This window comes from Sinocyclocheilus anshuiensis, unplaced genomic scaffold, assembly GCF_001515605.1.
Source record: "Sinocyclocheilus anshuiensis isolate Anshui unplaced genomic scaffold, SAMN03320099.WGS_v1.1 scaffold454, whole genome shotgun sequence".
Classification (NCBI taxonomy): domain Eukaryota; kingdom Metazoa; phylum Chordata; class Actinopteri; order Cypriniformes; family Cyprinidae; genus Sinocyclocheilus; species Sinocyclocheilus anshuiensis.
This window is the reverse complement of record NW_015548217.1, coordinates 1,419,135-1,431,719: the sequence shown is the minus strand read 5'-3', so window position 1 is coordinate 1,431,719 and position 12,585 is coordinate 1,419,135. Positions and strand designations below refer to the sequence as shown.

Below are 12,585 nucleotides of genomic sequence, written 5' to 3'. Positions count from 1 at the left end.
TGATTTTAACTAAAATACAAGTCCATAATCCATAATAACGCTTCCTCCAGTGAAAAAGTGGTCTGAATCAGGAGAGAAATCTGCACAGATCAAGCACCGTTCACAAGCCAAAACGGCTCTAAACAAATATGATGTGAGAGACAACAGGAGATGGATTTTTTTCACTGGAGGAAACATTATAATGGATTAGGGACTCCTATTTTATATTAAAAAAATGTTTTATAATTTTTGTTAATATATTTATTGAACATTTTCCAACTTAAACAAAAACCACATGAATATAAACCATAATCATAATAAAAAAAAAATAATAATAATAAATACAGAATAAAACAAATAAAAAAATAAATATAGTCGGAGTCTTATCACTTATCCATCTCATTAATATATTTTTCCTGGCTGCAAATGTGAGAAGATTGTAAAGTCTTTTTTCATTTGATAAAATCAAAGCTTTATCCGGCAACCAAAATATATAAAACTTTTTAAAAATCAATTTTAACGAACACGCAGCTTTTGTCTTCTCAAGACATTAACTGATGGACTGGAGTGCTGTGGATTACTTGTGGATTATTGTGATGTTTTTATCAGCTGTTTGGACTCTCATTCTGACGGCACCCATTCACTGCAGAGCATCCATTGCTGAGCAAGTAACGCAATGCTACATTTCTCCAAATCTGATGAAGAAACAAACTCATCTACATCTTGGATGGCCTGAGGGTGGGTGAGCACATTTTCAACGAATGTTAATTTTTGGGTGAACTGTTCCTTTAACTTATTACTAATATTTAGGCCACTGACAACATAGTGTTAAATTCTGCTTAACCAGTTCAGATCCTAATTACAAGTAGATGAAAGAAAAACAGCATTACAGTGATAACAAAAATAGCTTGTAACATCTGATACTGTATAATAATGATTTTTTTTAAGATAGTGTTTCAGATGTTTATGGGCCTTTGGTGTCATTTCATTAGGCTTGAACAGCAGTTTTGGTCTAGTCATTCTACTGTGATTCTCAAGATATTTTAGGTACTAAAATTCCAATCTCTCATTGCATAATTTTAACTTGGTCTTGCATCCCTCCTGATTGTCTTTTAATTTCACATACGGTCTCACTTTTACGTATTGCTTAGGCTTTGCATGGCGCAAACTGGCTTTCTATATTTTCTGTGCGATGACTAAATGAATCACTTGCTACATGCAACCAAAATGCATTGCACACTCTTTTAAATTCTCATTGATTTCATTATCTACACAAACTCAGGAATGCACAAAGCCAAACCAAACACTACAACATTATGATAGTGTTTGATCCCATTTACATTTGATCCCTTAATGTGAACATTGTTTTGAAATATTAGAATGTTGAATATATCATGTATTCTTAAAAGTTGTTTGATAACTGATTAAAAGTGAGGATTCTAAAAACTAAATTCAGTTGTAAATTAAAAATTGGACATTGTGGTTTGTCTGAACGAAGGAATGTTTGGATTATCTAGAATCACACACAGTTTATTATAGGTAGCAGTATTTGATATTCGGAAGAATTTTGATTATCATATTCAGATTTAATCCTATAGCTCTTTCCCTCTTCGTTTTTGAGGGAAATTATTTATCAAGGACACATTAAATTGATCAAAAGACATTTCTAATGTTACAAAAGATTTCTATTTCGAATAAGTGCTGTTCTTCTGAACTTTCTATTCATCAAAGAATCCTGAAAGATCAAATGTATCAGTTTCTGCAAAAATATCAAGCAGCACAACTGTTTTCAGCATTGATAATAATCAGAAATGTGTCTTGAGCAGTAAATCAGCATATTAGAATGATTTCTGAAGATCATGTGACACTGAAGACTGGAGTAGTGATGCTGAAATGGTTTACTGTATTTTTTATCAAATAAATGCAGCCTTGGTGAGCAGAAGACACCTCTCTCAAAAACTGACCCCAAACTGTATTGTGTATAAGACAAAAGAGTAGTTACCATTAATATTTGCATTGGAGGACAAACTGAAAATGATTATATAGAATCTTTTGGCCACCATAAAATAATTTGCATTCATTTTTCTCTTGTTCAAATTTATGTCATAAATTAGTTAGTAGTAAACTGACCAAACATTCCTATAGAGTTCAGACAAACCTGCAATATTAAGTAATTGTGCTTGACTTTTAATGCATAACTTTAAAGCCTTAATTGAAAAGACTTGCTCAGAAAAAGCAAGAAAATTGCATGTTGCCAGTCAAATGATGAGACCAGTGTTTTCTGAATCCTCGCTCATTTGTATATTTATGAATGTCTAATATTCCTATTTTATGCCATGCATATATATGATGTTGTTACTGCTGCTCTGTTGTTGTAATAGCAGATTGTTTATTTCTCTCCCTGATTTCCTCTGTAGAGATTTTATGTAGCCACGTCTCGGCAGCTTAAGAGACTGGAGTCTGTCAGTAGGTCTCCTATATATTCTCATTTTTCGGAGACCATCACAGGCACTAGCGTGATCCGTGCGTACGGGCGAAACGCTGCCTTTGTTCTCATGAGCGATATGAAAGTGGATGAGAACCAAAAGAGTTACTACCCTGGTATTGTTTCCAACAGGTAGGTTTGGTCTCACTCTCGTTTGGATGCATGCATTTCCTCATGCATGTTTTTTTACCGTCTGCTTCACAGAAAATAACAGCTCTTGCTTTTTTCGGGAAATGTCTTTCTGAATTCAGTTTCGAGCTTCTCTCAGTCGTGTGAGTCGTAACGGTGTTGTGTTCGGATGCACACAGGTGGTTGGGGGTTCGCATCGAGTTTATCGGCAATTGCATTGTGCTGTTTGCTGCTCTGCTTGCTGTGATTGGGAAGGACAAACTCAGCCCCGGATTGGTCGGTCTGTCCGTGTCATATGCTCTACAGGTAAAATCACGCTCATCATGTACTGTATAATCATGTGTGCGCTCAAGTAACATATACCTTTAGATGAGTAAAAGATTGAACTGCTTAAATCATAATGCTGAGCAATAGTTCTCATTAGATATAGTTTTTACTGTATTTTATTATAACTGCATCTCCTGATGCTCAAAAACGTATCGTAGGACTTACGAGAAATATTTACATTTACACTGTACCTGTAAAAAGTTTGAAATAAAGATTGTTTTTTACTTTTGAAAAAGTCTCTTCAGCTTATTTGATCAAAAATACTTTACTGTCACTTTTGATCAATTTAATGCATCCTCGCTGTTTTCATCACTGATAATAATCAGAAATGTTTCTTGAGCAGCAAATCAGCATATTAGAATAATTTCTGAAGATCATGTGACACTGAAGACTGGAGTAATGATGCTGAAAATTCAGATTTGATCACAGCAATCAATTAAAAACTTGAAACTTGAAAAACTTGAAACTTGAAATAGAGGAGCATAAGCAATTCATCACAGAGCCAACAATATTCACATGATACGATGCCACGTTTATTATAAAGCTAGATTATGAAAAAGAGAAATGCAATGTTTTTTTAGCAAATAAAATCTGCATCAACAATTGTTATTTCTGCTGAATAGGTCACAATGTCCCTAAACTGGATGGTGAGGATGACCTCTGACCTCGAGAGCAACATAGTAGCAGTGGAGAGAGTGAAGGAGTATTCAGAGACGCAGACTGAGGTAAACATACAGTAGAATATAATCCACCGTCATCATATAATCATTATTTTAGGGTTAAGAAATAATTTGCATGAGCAAGACTTTGAATATCAGTATTAAATCTGGTCCACTTTGCAGTTTACTCTGCACACAGACTGCTCAATAGACAGCAAGAGTTCATTGTAAATCATTGAAATCGAACCCGTAGGCTCCATGGATAGTGACGGACAAGCAGCCTCCTCCAGACTGGCCTCCGAAGGGAAATGTGGAGTTCGCAGACTACAGCGTGAGGTATCGTGAGGGACTGGACCTGGTGCTGAGGAACATCTCGCTGAAGGTCGAAGGAGGAGAGAAGGTGAGGAGCGTCATCACAGTGCTGCTCTCATTGACCTGCTTTAGATCATTCACAGCACAGAAACATTCTTCTCAGCTAAAGCATCATTTAGTCTATTTCAGGTCTGTTACTTCACCCAGTATTCTGTAAAAAGTGATGTTAAAAGGCACAGTGGTGCATTATTATGATTATCATGTGATTTTTTTTTTCATATCACAGTGATTGCTAAAGCCTTCACACATCTATGAAGAAGAACATTAAAGAATCAGAACATTTGCAAATATTTGGCATGAATTATACTCATAATTGCATTTAGCATATTGGGTAATTTTGAGTTTATATCTCATAATTCTGACTTTTTTTTCTCAGAATTGTGCATTTATATCTTGCAATTTTGAGTTTATATCTCATAATTACTACTTTTTTTCTCAGAACTGCGCATTTATATCTTGCAATTTTGAGTTTATATCTCATAATTATGATAATTTTCTCAGAATAGCGCATTTATATCTTGTGATTTTAACAGCTCAATAGTAAGTATTTTATATGCTAGCGATGGCAGGACAGCAGTTTAATTCAAATTTGGATTATTTTATATTTACAGTATTTAAATATATATCTGATATTCCCATAATTATGACCACTTTCTCAGAATTGCGTATTTATATCTTGCAATTTTGAGTTTATATCTTATAATTATGACTTTTTTTCTAAGAAATTCACATTTATATATTGCAATTTTGAGTTTATATGTTATAATTATGATAATTTTCTCAGAATAGCACATTTATATCTTGCAATTTTGATTTTATATGTCATAATTATGACATTTGCCTCGGAATAGCACATTTATATATTGCAATTTTGAGTTTATATGTCATAATTATGATAATTTTCTCAGAATTGCACATTTATATCTTGTAATTTTGAGTTTATATGTCATAATTATGACATTTGTCTCAGAATTGCACATTTATATCTTGCAATTTTGAGTTTATATCTCATAATTATGATAATTTTCTCAGAATTGCACATTTATATCTTGCAATTTTGAGTTTATATCTCATAATTATGATAATTTTCTCAGAATAGCGCATTTATATCTTACAATTTTTAGTTTATATCTCATCATTTTGACCATTTTCTCACAATTGCACGTTTATATAATATAGAATCTTAAATACTGTTGGTCTTCCCTTCTTCTCCGTGACAAGCGGGCGTCAGAAACAGAAAATGTTTTGTTTCCAGGCAAACCGCATTATTTCTGGGTTCCTTTATGCAGCACGTAAGCAGTGTTGTGAAATGTAACCAGCTGATGAAAATACAGCATTCTAAGAATCCAAGTCATTCATAATAAGGTGTCTAGAATCATTCTGTGTATTTTCAAGCGCCCACGATACCATGCATTTCTACATTCAGCACACGTTTGTGTATGATGCTCTGAGTTCCTAACTGGTGGCGTGTCGCTCTTCAGATCGGTATCGTCGGACGGACAGGTGCCGGAAAGTCCTCCATGACTCTGTGTCTGTTCCGTCTGCTGGAGGCGGCGGATGGAGAGATCGTGATCGACGAGGTGAAGATCTCTGAGATCGGCCTTCACGACCTCCGCTCCAAACTCACCATCATCCCTCAGGTGGCTCTTTTGGCTTTGTTGGTGGTGATGCATCTGTTTTAATTTAAGCGCAGCTTGGGAATGGTGTTTACTGCTGTATTAGCATTGCGCTCATGATGGGTCAGCAGAAAAAGCTAATTTCCCCATTCAGAGCCATAAAGCAGTTGATAGAGATTTTGATGCCAAAGCACCTTCAGGCTCACTAAACGCTGGATAATTAGCCTGTTATAAGCTAATGGCCTGTTAGCTCGTGTCCAGATTATTAACTTTGGGCTTTTTTCCTGTTGTTTGTTTTCTCTAGTAAAACCTGTCCTTAACCTCATTTCACCTTTTAACAGTTGCTAAAATGCTGCAGTGTTTTAATGAGTTTTGCTCAGCACCATTCACTATTCACAGCTCAACAGTAAGGATTTTACATGCTAGCCATCACAGGACAGCAGTTTTATTCAAATTTTAAATTAAAAATATATATTTACAGTATTCAAATATATAGTTCAATATATATAAATGTTGTTATATTTTCTTTTTTTATTCATTTGCATTAATAACAGGAGTTTTGCTGCTTATATCATTTAATTTATAATTTATTATAATTATGATTTTATATTTTATTCAATAAGTAACATTTATTTCACATCTATAAGTTCATAAACAATACAGCGTTTGTTAAACATTGAGTTTAATAAAGTTAAATGTTGCATTTTCTTTTTAATTATTTTGTATTAATAGCAGGAAATTGTGCCACTTATTTAATTTTAATTTATAGTTTATTATAATTGTATGTATTATTTAGTACAGCATTAGTTAAATATTTAGTTCAAAAAAGTTAAATATTGAAAATATTTTTGAAATCAAATATGTGCTAATGTTATTACATTTTCTTTTTTTAATTAATTGCCATTAAAAGCTGGAAATAGTACAACTTATATTATGTAATTTTTAATTGATTATAATTTTATATATTATTTAATAACATATTATTTAACTGTGACAGCTATAAATTCAATTCAACAATACAGCATTAAGTAAACACTGAGTTCAGTAAAGTTAAATATTGAAAATATTTTTGAAATCAAATGTATGTTAATGTAAATTTTCTGTTTTTAAATGAATTTGCATTAATAGCAGGAAATCATGCTGCTTATATTATTTAATAATAATTTTGATATATATCGTTGAGTCCTGCCATTCTCATTGATTCATGTTGATGATAAATAAATGCTGTTTTTCTCCAAATATAAGTGAGCTTTGGTTATATATGTTTTGCGTATAACAGTATCTGACGGTGCAGTGTGTTGTGGGATATGTGTTTGTAGGAGCCGGTCCTGTTCTCCGGGACTCTGCGGATGAACCTCGATCCCTTTGAGAAATACAGTGATGAAGAAGTGTGGAAAGCACTGGAACTCTCTCATCTGAAGAGGTTTGTCAGCAACCAGACGTCCAAGCTCGACTTGGAGTGCTGCGAAGGAGGAGAAAACCTCAGGTACAAGCAGGAGCAATACAGCAATATGGGCTGTGCATTACATCACAATATATTCACAAAACAATACTGTTATTTTAACCCTCTGGTGCTGGTCGGTCATTTTTGACTGGTTGTTTTGGTTGTTTACAATCTTTTACTTCTTCAGAATGGTACAAATCTTCAAAGGTTTTTCACTTGATGTGTGAACATAAACATGAAAAAAGGGCTAATTGTCGATTATTCCCTTGAAATTGTAATTGCGATTATTAATTACGATTATCACAATTTACAATGAATGATGTTTATACCATTGTTTGATGCAACTGCATGCCGTATATTTTTTTATGAAAATAAACAAGCTGAAAACACTCTAACTGAAAAACTTTTAGTGCTTTTCTATAGTATTAAGTCTCAAATGTCAACTATACATCGGATTGGTTTCTTCTTTAAATTATAAAAAAGTAAAAATATGAATGGTATTATAATGTCATACTAAAACTAAAATTAAAACAATGGGAAAAACCCTTAAGATAACATGTAGAAAGAAAAAAACGCATCATAAGCACGCAGAATAACATAAGTGGACTTTGAACGATTAATTGCCGCTTTGAACGATTACGTAATTGTGGCATCCGTAATTGTAATCGCGATTAGAAATTCGATTAATCGTGCAGCCCTAACATGATTTGAAAAGGTTAAATGATCTTGGAAAAAAAAGAGTCACACTTGTCCTGCGAATTCTAATGAAAACGTTTGGTACTGCGTCCAAACAAATTTGTACTTTTTTAATCTAAAGTAAAATCTTTTTTTTTTTTTTTGTGATGTCACCCTCAAATTTGGAACACAACTTAAGTTATAGCTTTGTTTTTCAAACAGTTTCAAACTTAAACATGTTTTGTAAAATATATATTTTCATGTAAAATTTAAAAATAGTATATGCATTTTTTATAATAATAAACTTCTATAACTTTTTCTGCTAGTGTCTTCTTTAAAAAGAGACAAAACTCGAGTCTGTGCTTCAAAAAATTTAAGATTTAATGCATATAATTATAATTTGAATATAATAAATATAAATATATATTTTTGATTTAATATAGATAATTTAATATAAATTAGTACAATAAAGTCCCCTAAAAATACAAAATATTAAATAAAAAACTTTATCAAAATTAAATAGTACATTCTTTTCAGTTAAATAGATAGATAGATAGATAGATAGATAGATAGATGATAGATAGATGATAGATAGATAGATAGATAGATAGATAGATGACTAGATAGATAGATGACAGATAGATAGATAGATGATAGATAGATAGATAGATAGATAGATAGATAGATAGATGACTAGATAGATAGATAGATAGATAGATAGATAGTTGGACTGCCACAAAAGCAGCATCAGAGGGTTCAGGCAAAAAATACCAAGAACATTCAAATCATCTAGCCCTAGTTCATGCATAATTTGTTCCTCTATATTTGCTGTAAGTGTGATGCATTATGAGTGTATTTATGTATAGCGTGTTATGAATCCTGTGTTGTTGTGTGTTCAGTGTGGGTCAGAGGCAGCTGGTGTGTTTGGCGCGAGCTTTACTGAGGAAGACCAGGATCCTGGTCCTGGATGAAGCCACGGCTGCCGTCGATCTGGAGACGGACGATCTCATCCAGTCCACCATCCGCACACAGTTCGAGGACTGCACCGTTTTCACCATCGCTCACAGACTCAACACCATCATGGACTACACCAGGTACATCAAATCACATCTGCAAACACAATTCTCGTTTCTTACTACATTTGAGCTGCAGACTCCAAAAATACGGTCTGCTTTGCTGGACCACGTCACATTTTTTTCCACAAAAAATATGATGCATTTTATAGCATTTTTGCATTTGATGATCGTTTGTAGGGTGAAGTAGTCTTGTATTCTCTCTTAATCAGCAGAAAAACACCTTTTTTTGCAGATTTTCAATTAAATTATACATTTTGAATACTCCGTTTTGTCATTTTTGACATTTGACTTTGTTGTTGTGATAAGTGGAGTAAGGCATACAAACTTTTGTGAAAAACTGTCATGAAAAGTGTTTATTGATATGTTTGATCTCAGCATCATCAAAACAAGTTTTTTAAAGATGCAGGGCTGCATTTTCATTCTAATTTATTATCATTATAATCTAATATATTATTTAATAACTCGTATTATTATTTAACTCTGACAGCTACAAAATCATAAACAATACAGCATGATAATACTGATTTTTTTCTCTTTTTTAAAAAAATCTGTTCTTGCCAGCTAAATTATAATTGAATGTATTATTGCATTGCATTTATTATTAAAGTAATACTGATTCTATGTATATTTCATAAGTTCTTTGTCCAAAAATGCTTTTGGTTTTCACTTGATCAGAATAATAATCATGAATGGCGTTTGGCACATGATATAATAGCAGAATATTTTGCCACTTATTTTGTTTATATTCTAATTACAAAATGTATATTATTTGCAATTTCAGAGTGTTCATACATAATAATGCATTACTGATTTTTCATCATTTTGAACGAGCTAACATTAGGATTTTTTTGCAAATCAGCATCATTATTTTTCAAGATGCATTTGTTATTTTTGTCATTTTGGCATCACTGACAGATGCAGCACAAACTCTGAGTAGCTCCGTTATAGTTATTTTTGCTTTAAGTAAAGCTTTTATGATATCAGAAGTTTTGATACCATTCATATAATTCTTGTCATCAATTTTAATATCACAAAAAACTAATACTAACCTAACATAAGTAAAAGAAAATCTCTCAAGCTTCCTGAAGACAAGTAAACAGTCAGATAAAATAAGAACATAGAAACAAATTAAAGAACAAAAACTACAACAACAAAGACCTACATGAAAAACTTCAAGCAGTAGAAATAAGAACTTCAATTCTGTTCTGTACAAAAAACACTGCATAGTCTTCACTGTGTAAATTAAATATAAATGTAGTTCTATTGAAGAGTATTACAAGGTAATTGCGACTTATCTCACAGTTCTTAATTTTTTACTCAAAATTGCAAGATATGCAGTAAACTCGCTATTGCGGTCAGCACCGATGGCCTTGTGGGCAGCACGCCGACATATAGCACCGTTGCGCAACGGACGTCCCGAGTTCAAAATTTCGGATTGAGGACCTTTCCCAATCCCGCACTAGGACTGGGACAATAAATCGATGCATCGCGAATCGAGAATTGATTCTGCATCGATTCTGAGATTTTCCGAAGGCATCGTGATTCTCTCTTGAATGGATTCTGAGCTTAGTTTTTAACAGCAGATGGTGCTGCGTGCTTTAGAAACAGCCGTATTCTGCTTGCTTCCAGTTCCTTACACACGCACCATTTGAACCTAAAATAATCATTCATAAAGTTCGAAAGGTTGAAGCGAATTACAAGGATGTTCACAGTGGGCTGTGTTGACATTAATCTCGCATCATAAAAGCCGATGTGCAAGTACATTTCACCACTTACATTACTCAGCCGAACGCACAAGCGCTCTTCTTCGTGAGCATTTGAGTGTGCGGTTAAAAAGTAGCCTAGAGCGCCATCTGCTGTTAAAAACTAAGCTCAGAATCGATTCCAGAGAGAATCATGATGCATTCCGAAAATCTCAGAATCGATCCACGAATCGCGATGCATCGATTTATTGTCCCAGCCCTATCTCACCCACTTCACTTCCTGTCACTTCTACACTGTCCTATACTAATGACGTCCAAAAAAACGAAAAAACTCGCTATTGTGAGTTGTAAAGTCAAAATTGCGGTATATAAACTCGCAATTCTGACTTTTTTCTGAGGTTATATCTCAAAATTCAGACTTTATTTCTCAGAATTCTGACTTCTTTTCTCAAAATTGTGTGATATAAACTCTCAATTCTGAGAAACAAGGTATCTCTAATTAAATCATGCAATTATGATTTAATTTTCAGTTTATATCTCAATTCTGAGAAAAAAAAAATCTAAATTGTGAGAAAAATGTCAGAATTGCGCCATAAAAAGTCCCAATTACCTATTTCTTTATTAATTGGCGGAAATGCAATTCCATAAAAAAGTGATTTGAGTCGAGAGCAGCGAGAGATTTTCTCTTTTATTGTTTGAATAACATTAATGACAGCAGCAGGTTTATTAGGCTGCTGTCACTTTAAGACCTAATGCACGGATCTAATATACTGACACTCATGCATTTTCTTTCTCAACTATTTACCTTCACTTAAGACATAAACAGCTGTGTTTACAACTCATAAGCGTGTACAGTACAACTCACTCACTGGGTTCAAGCCCAATAAGGCATGTCTAGCGGTATATCGCCAACCCATATCACTCTTCTGAAGGCAGTTCATGTGCGTTTCTCTTGTGACAGAGTGCTCGTTTTGGACAAGGGACAGATCGCAGAGTTCGACACACCGACTAACCTGATCGCTCAGAAAGGAATCTTCTACGGGATGGCTAAAGACGCGGGTCTGGCGTGAGCCGCTATGCTGTAAACCGCAGTGCCTTCACACAGTATCACACACACAATGCCAGTGAATGTAATATTGTTTGGTTTTTACTCAACAGCGAAAGCTACATCTAGGATCTTTTATTGTTTTTACATTATTGTTGTTTTTTCTATGACTACAGTGCCACTGTTACTGAATGAGTCGTTTCATGATGAAGCAGTCTATTTTTGTACTGTATTATTTAAGTCACTTTTTGAAGTTGTTCAATAGGGAAGATTTCTGCTCAGTTACATGTGTGATTCCTTTTGTAAACCAAATCTGTAAAAACTTGAATTCTGTTACCAGAATTGGAGTATTGTTGCATTTATTAAAAAAAAAAGTAATACTGTTTCTATGTGTATTTTGGAGATTCTGTGTCCAAAAGCCGTTTTGATTTTTTCATTACACTCATAAACTTCCTTTTTGTAGTGACCTGACATACAGCAGGAAATTGTGCCACTTTTATATTTTAGTTTATACATTTTTACGTGCATTTACATTTAGAATTAATTGTGATTTATCAATATATTATCTAATAAATAACTCATTTTTAATATATATATATATATATTTTTTTATCTCTGACAGCTATAAACTCATAAACAATACAGCATGATAGTGAATTTTTCATAATTTTGAAAAAAAAAAAAACTTAATTTATGCTAACCACCTATAAATTATAATTATAATATTACTACTTGTAAGTATTATTATTCTTACTATTCTTATAATATCATTATACTATTATAATAATAAATAAAAAAGTAATACTTTTTCTGTGTTTCGCAAGTTTCTTTTCTTTTTCCAAACTGGTTTTAACTAGTTTTTGACCAGAGTAGCAATCATAAACCTCCATTTTCAGTGACAAAAGGCACTTGATATAATAGCAGGAAATTGTGCCACATTTTAATTTTAAAATGTATTACAATCATAATTTATAGATATTACATAATAAATAACTAATTTAACTGTGACAGCTAATACACACACACACACACACACACACACATATATATATATATATATATATATATATATTTA

The 12,585-nt window shown here is 33.0% G+C and overlaps 1 protein-coding gene across 2 annotated transcripts in view; it reads left to right on the top strand.

Moving 5' to 3' along the window:
- abcc3 (ATP-binding cassette, sub-family C (CFTR/MRP), member 3) overlaps positions 1 to 11,994 on the top strand; it is a 68,110-nt gene extending 56,116 nt beyond the window's left edge. For both annotated transcript variants that reach the window (XM_016440848.1, XM_016440849.1), the window contains exons 24-31: positions 2,397 to 2,596; positions 2,773 to 2,899; positions 3,544 to 3,645; positions 3,833 to 3,979; positions 5,433 to 5,591; positions 6,887 to 7,053; positions 8,586 to 8,780; positions 11,427 to 11,994. In XM_016440848.1, coding sequence (XP_016296334.1) covers positions 2,397 to 2,596; positions 2,773 to 2,899; positions 3,544 to 3,645; positions 3,833 to 3,979; positions 5,433 to 5,591; positions 6,887 to 7,053; positions 8,586 to 8,780; positions 11,427 to 11,535 — 1,206 coding nt within the window. In that variant the 3' untranslated portion in view covers positions 11,536 to 11,994. The remainder of the gene's footprint in view (positions 1 to 2,396; positions 2,597 to 2,772; positions 2,900 to 3,543; positions 3,646 to 3,832; positions 3,980 to 5,432; positions 5,592 to 6,886; positions 7,054 to 8,585; positions 8,781 to 11,426) is intronic.
- Positions 11,995 to 12,585: the final 591 nt, after the last annotated feature.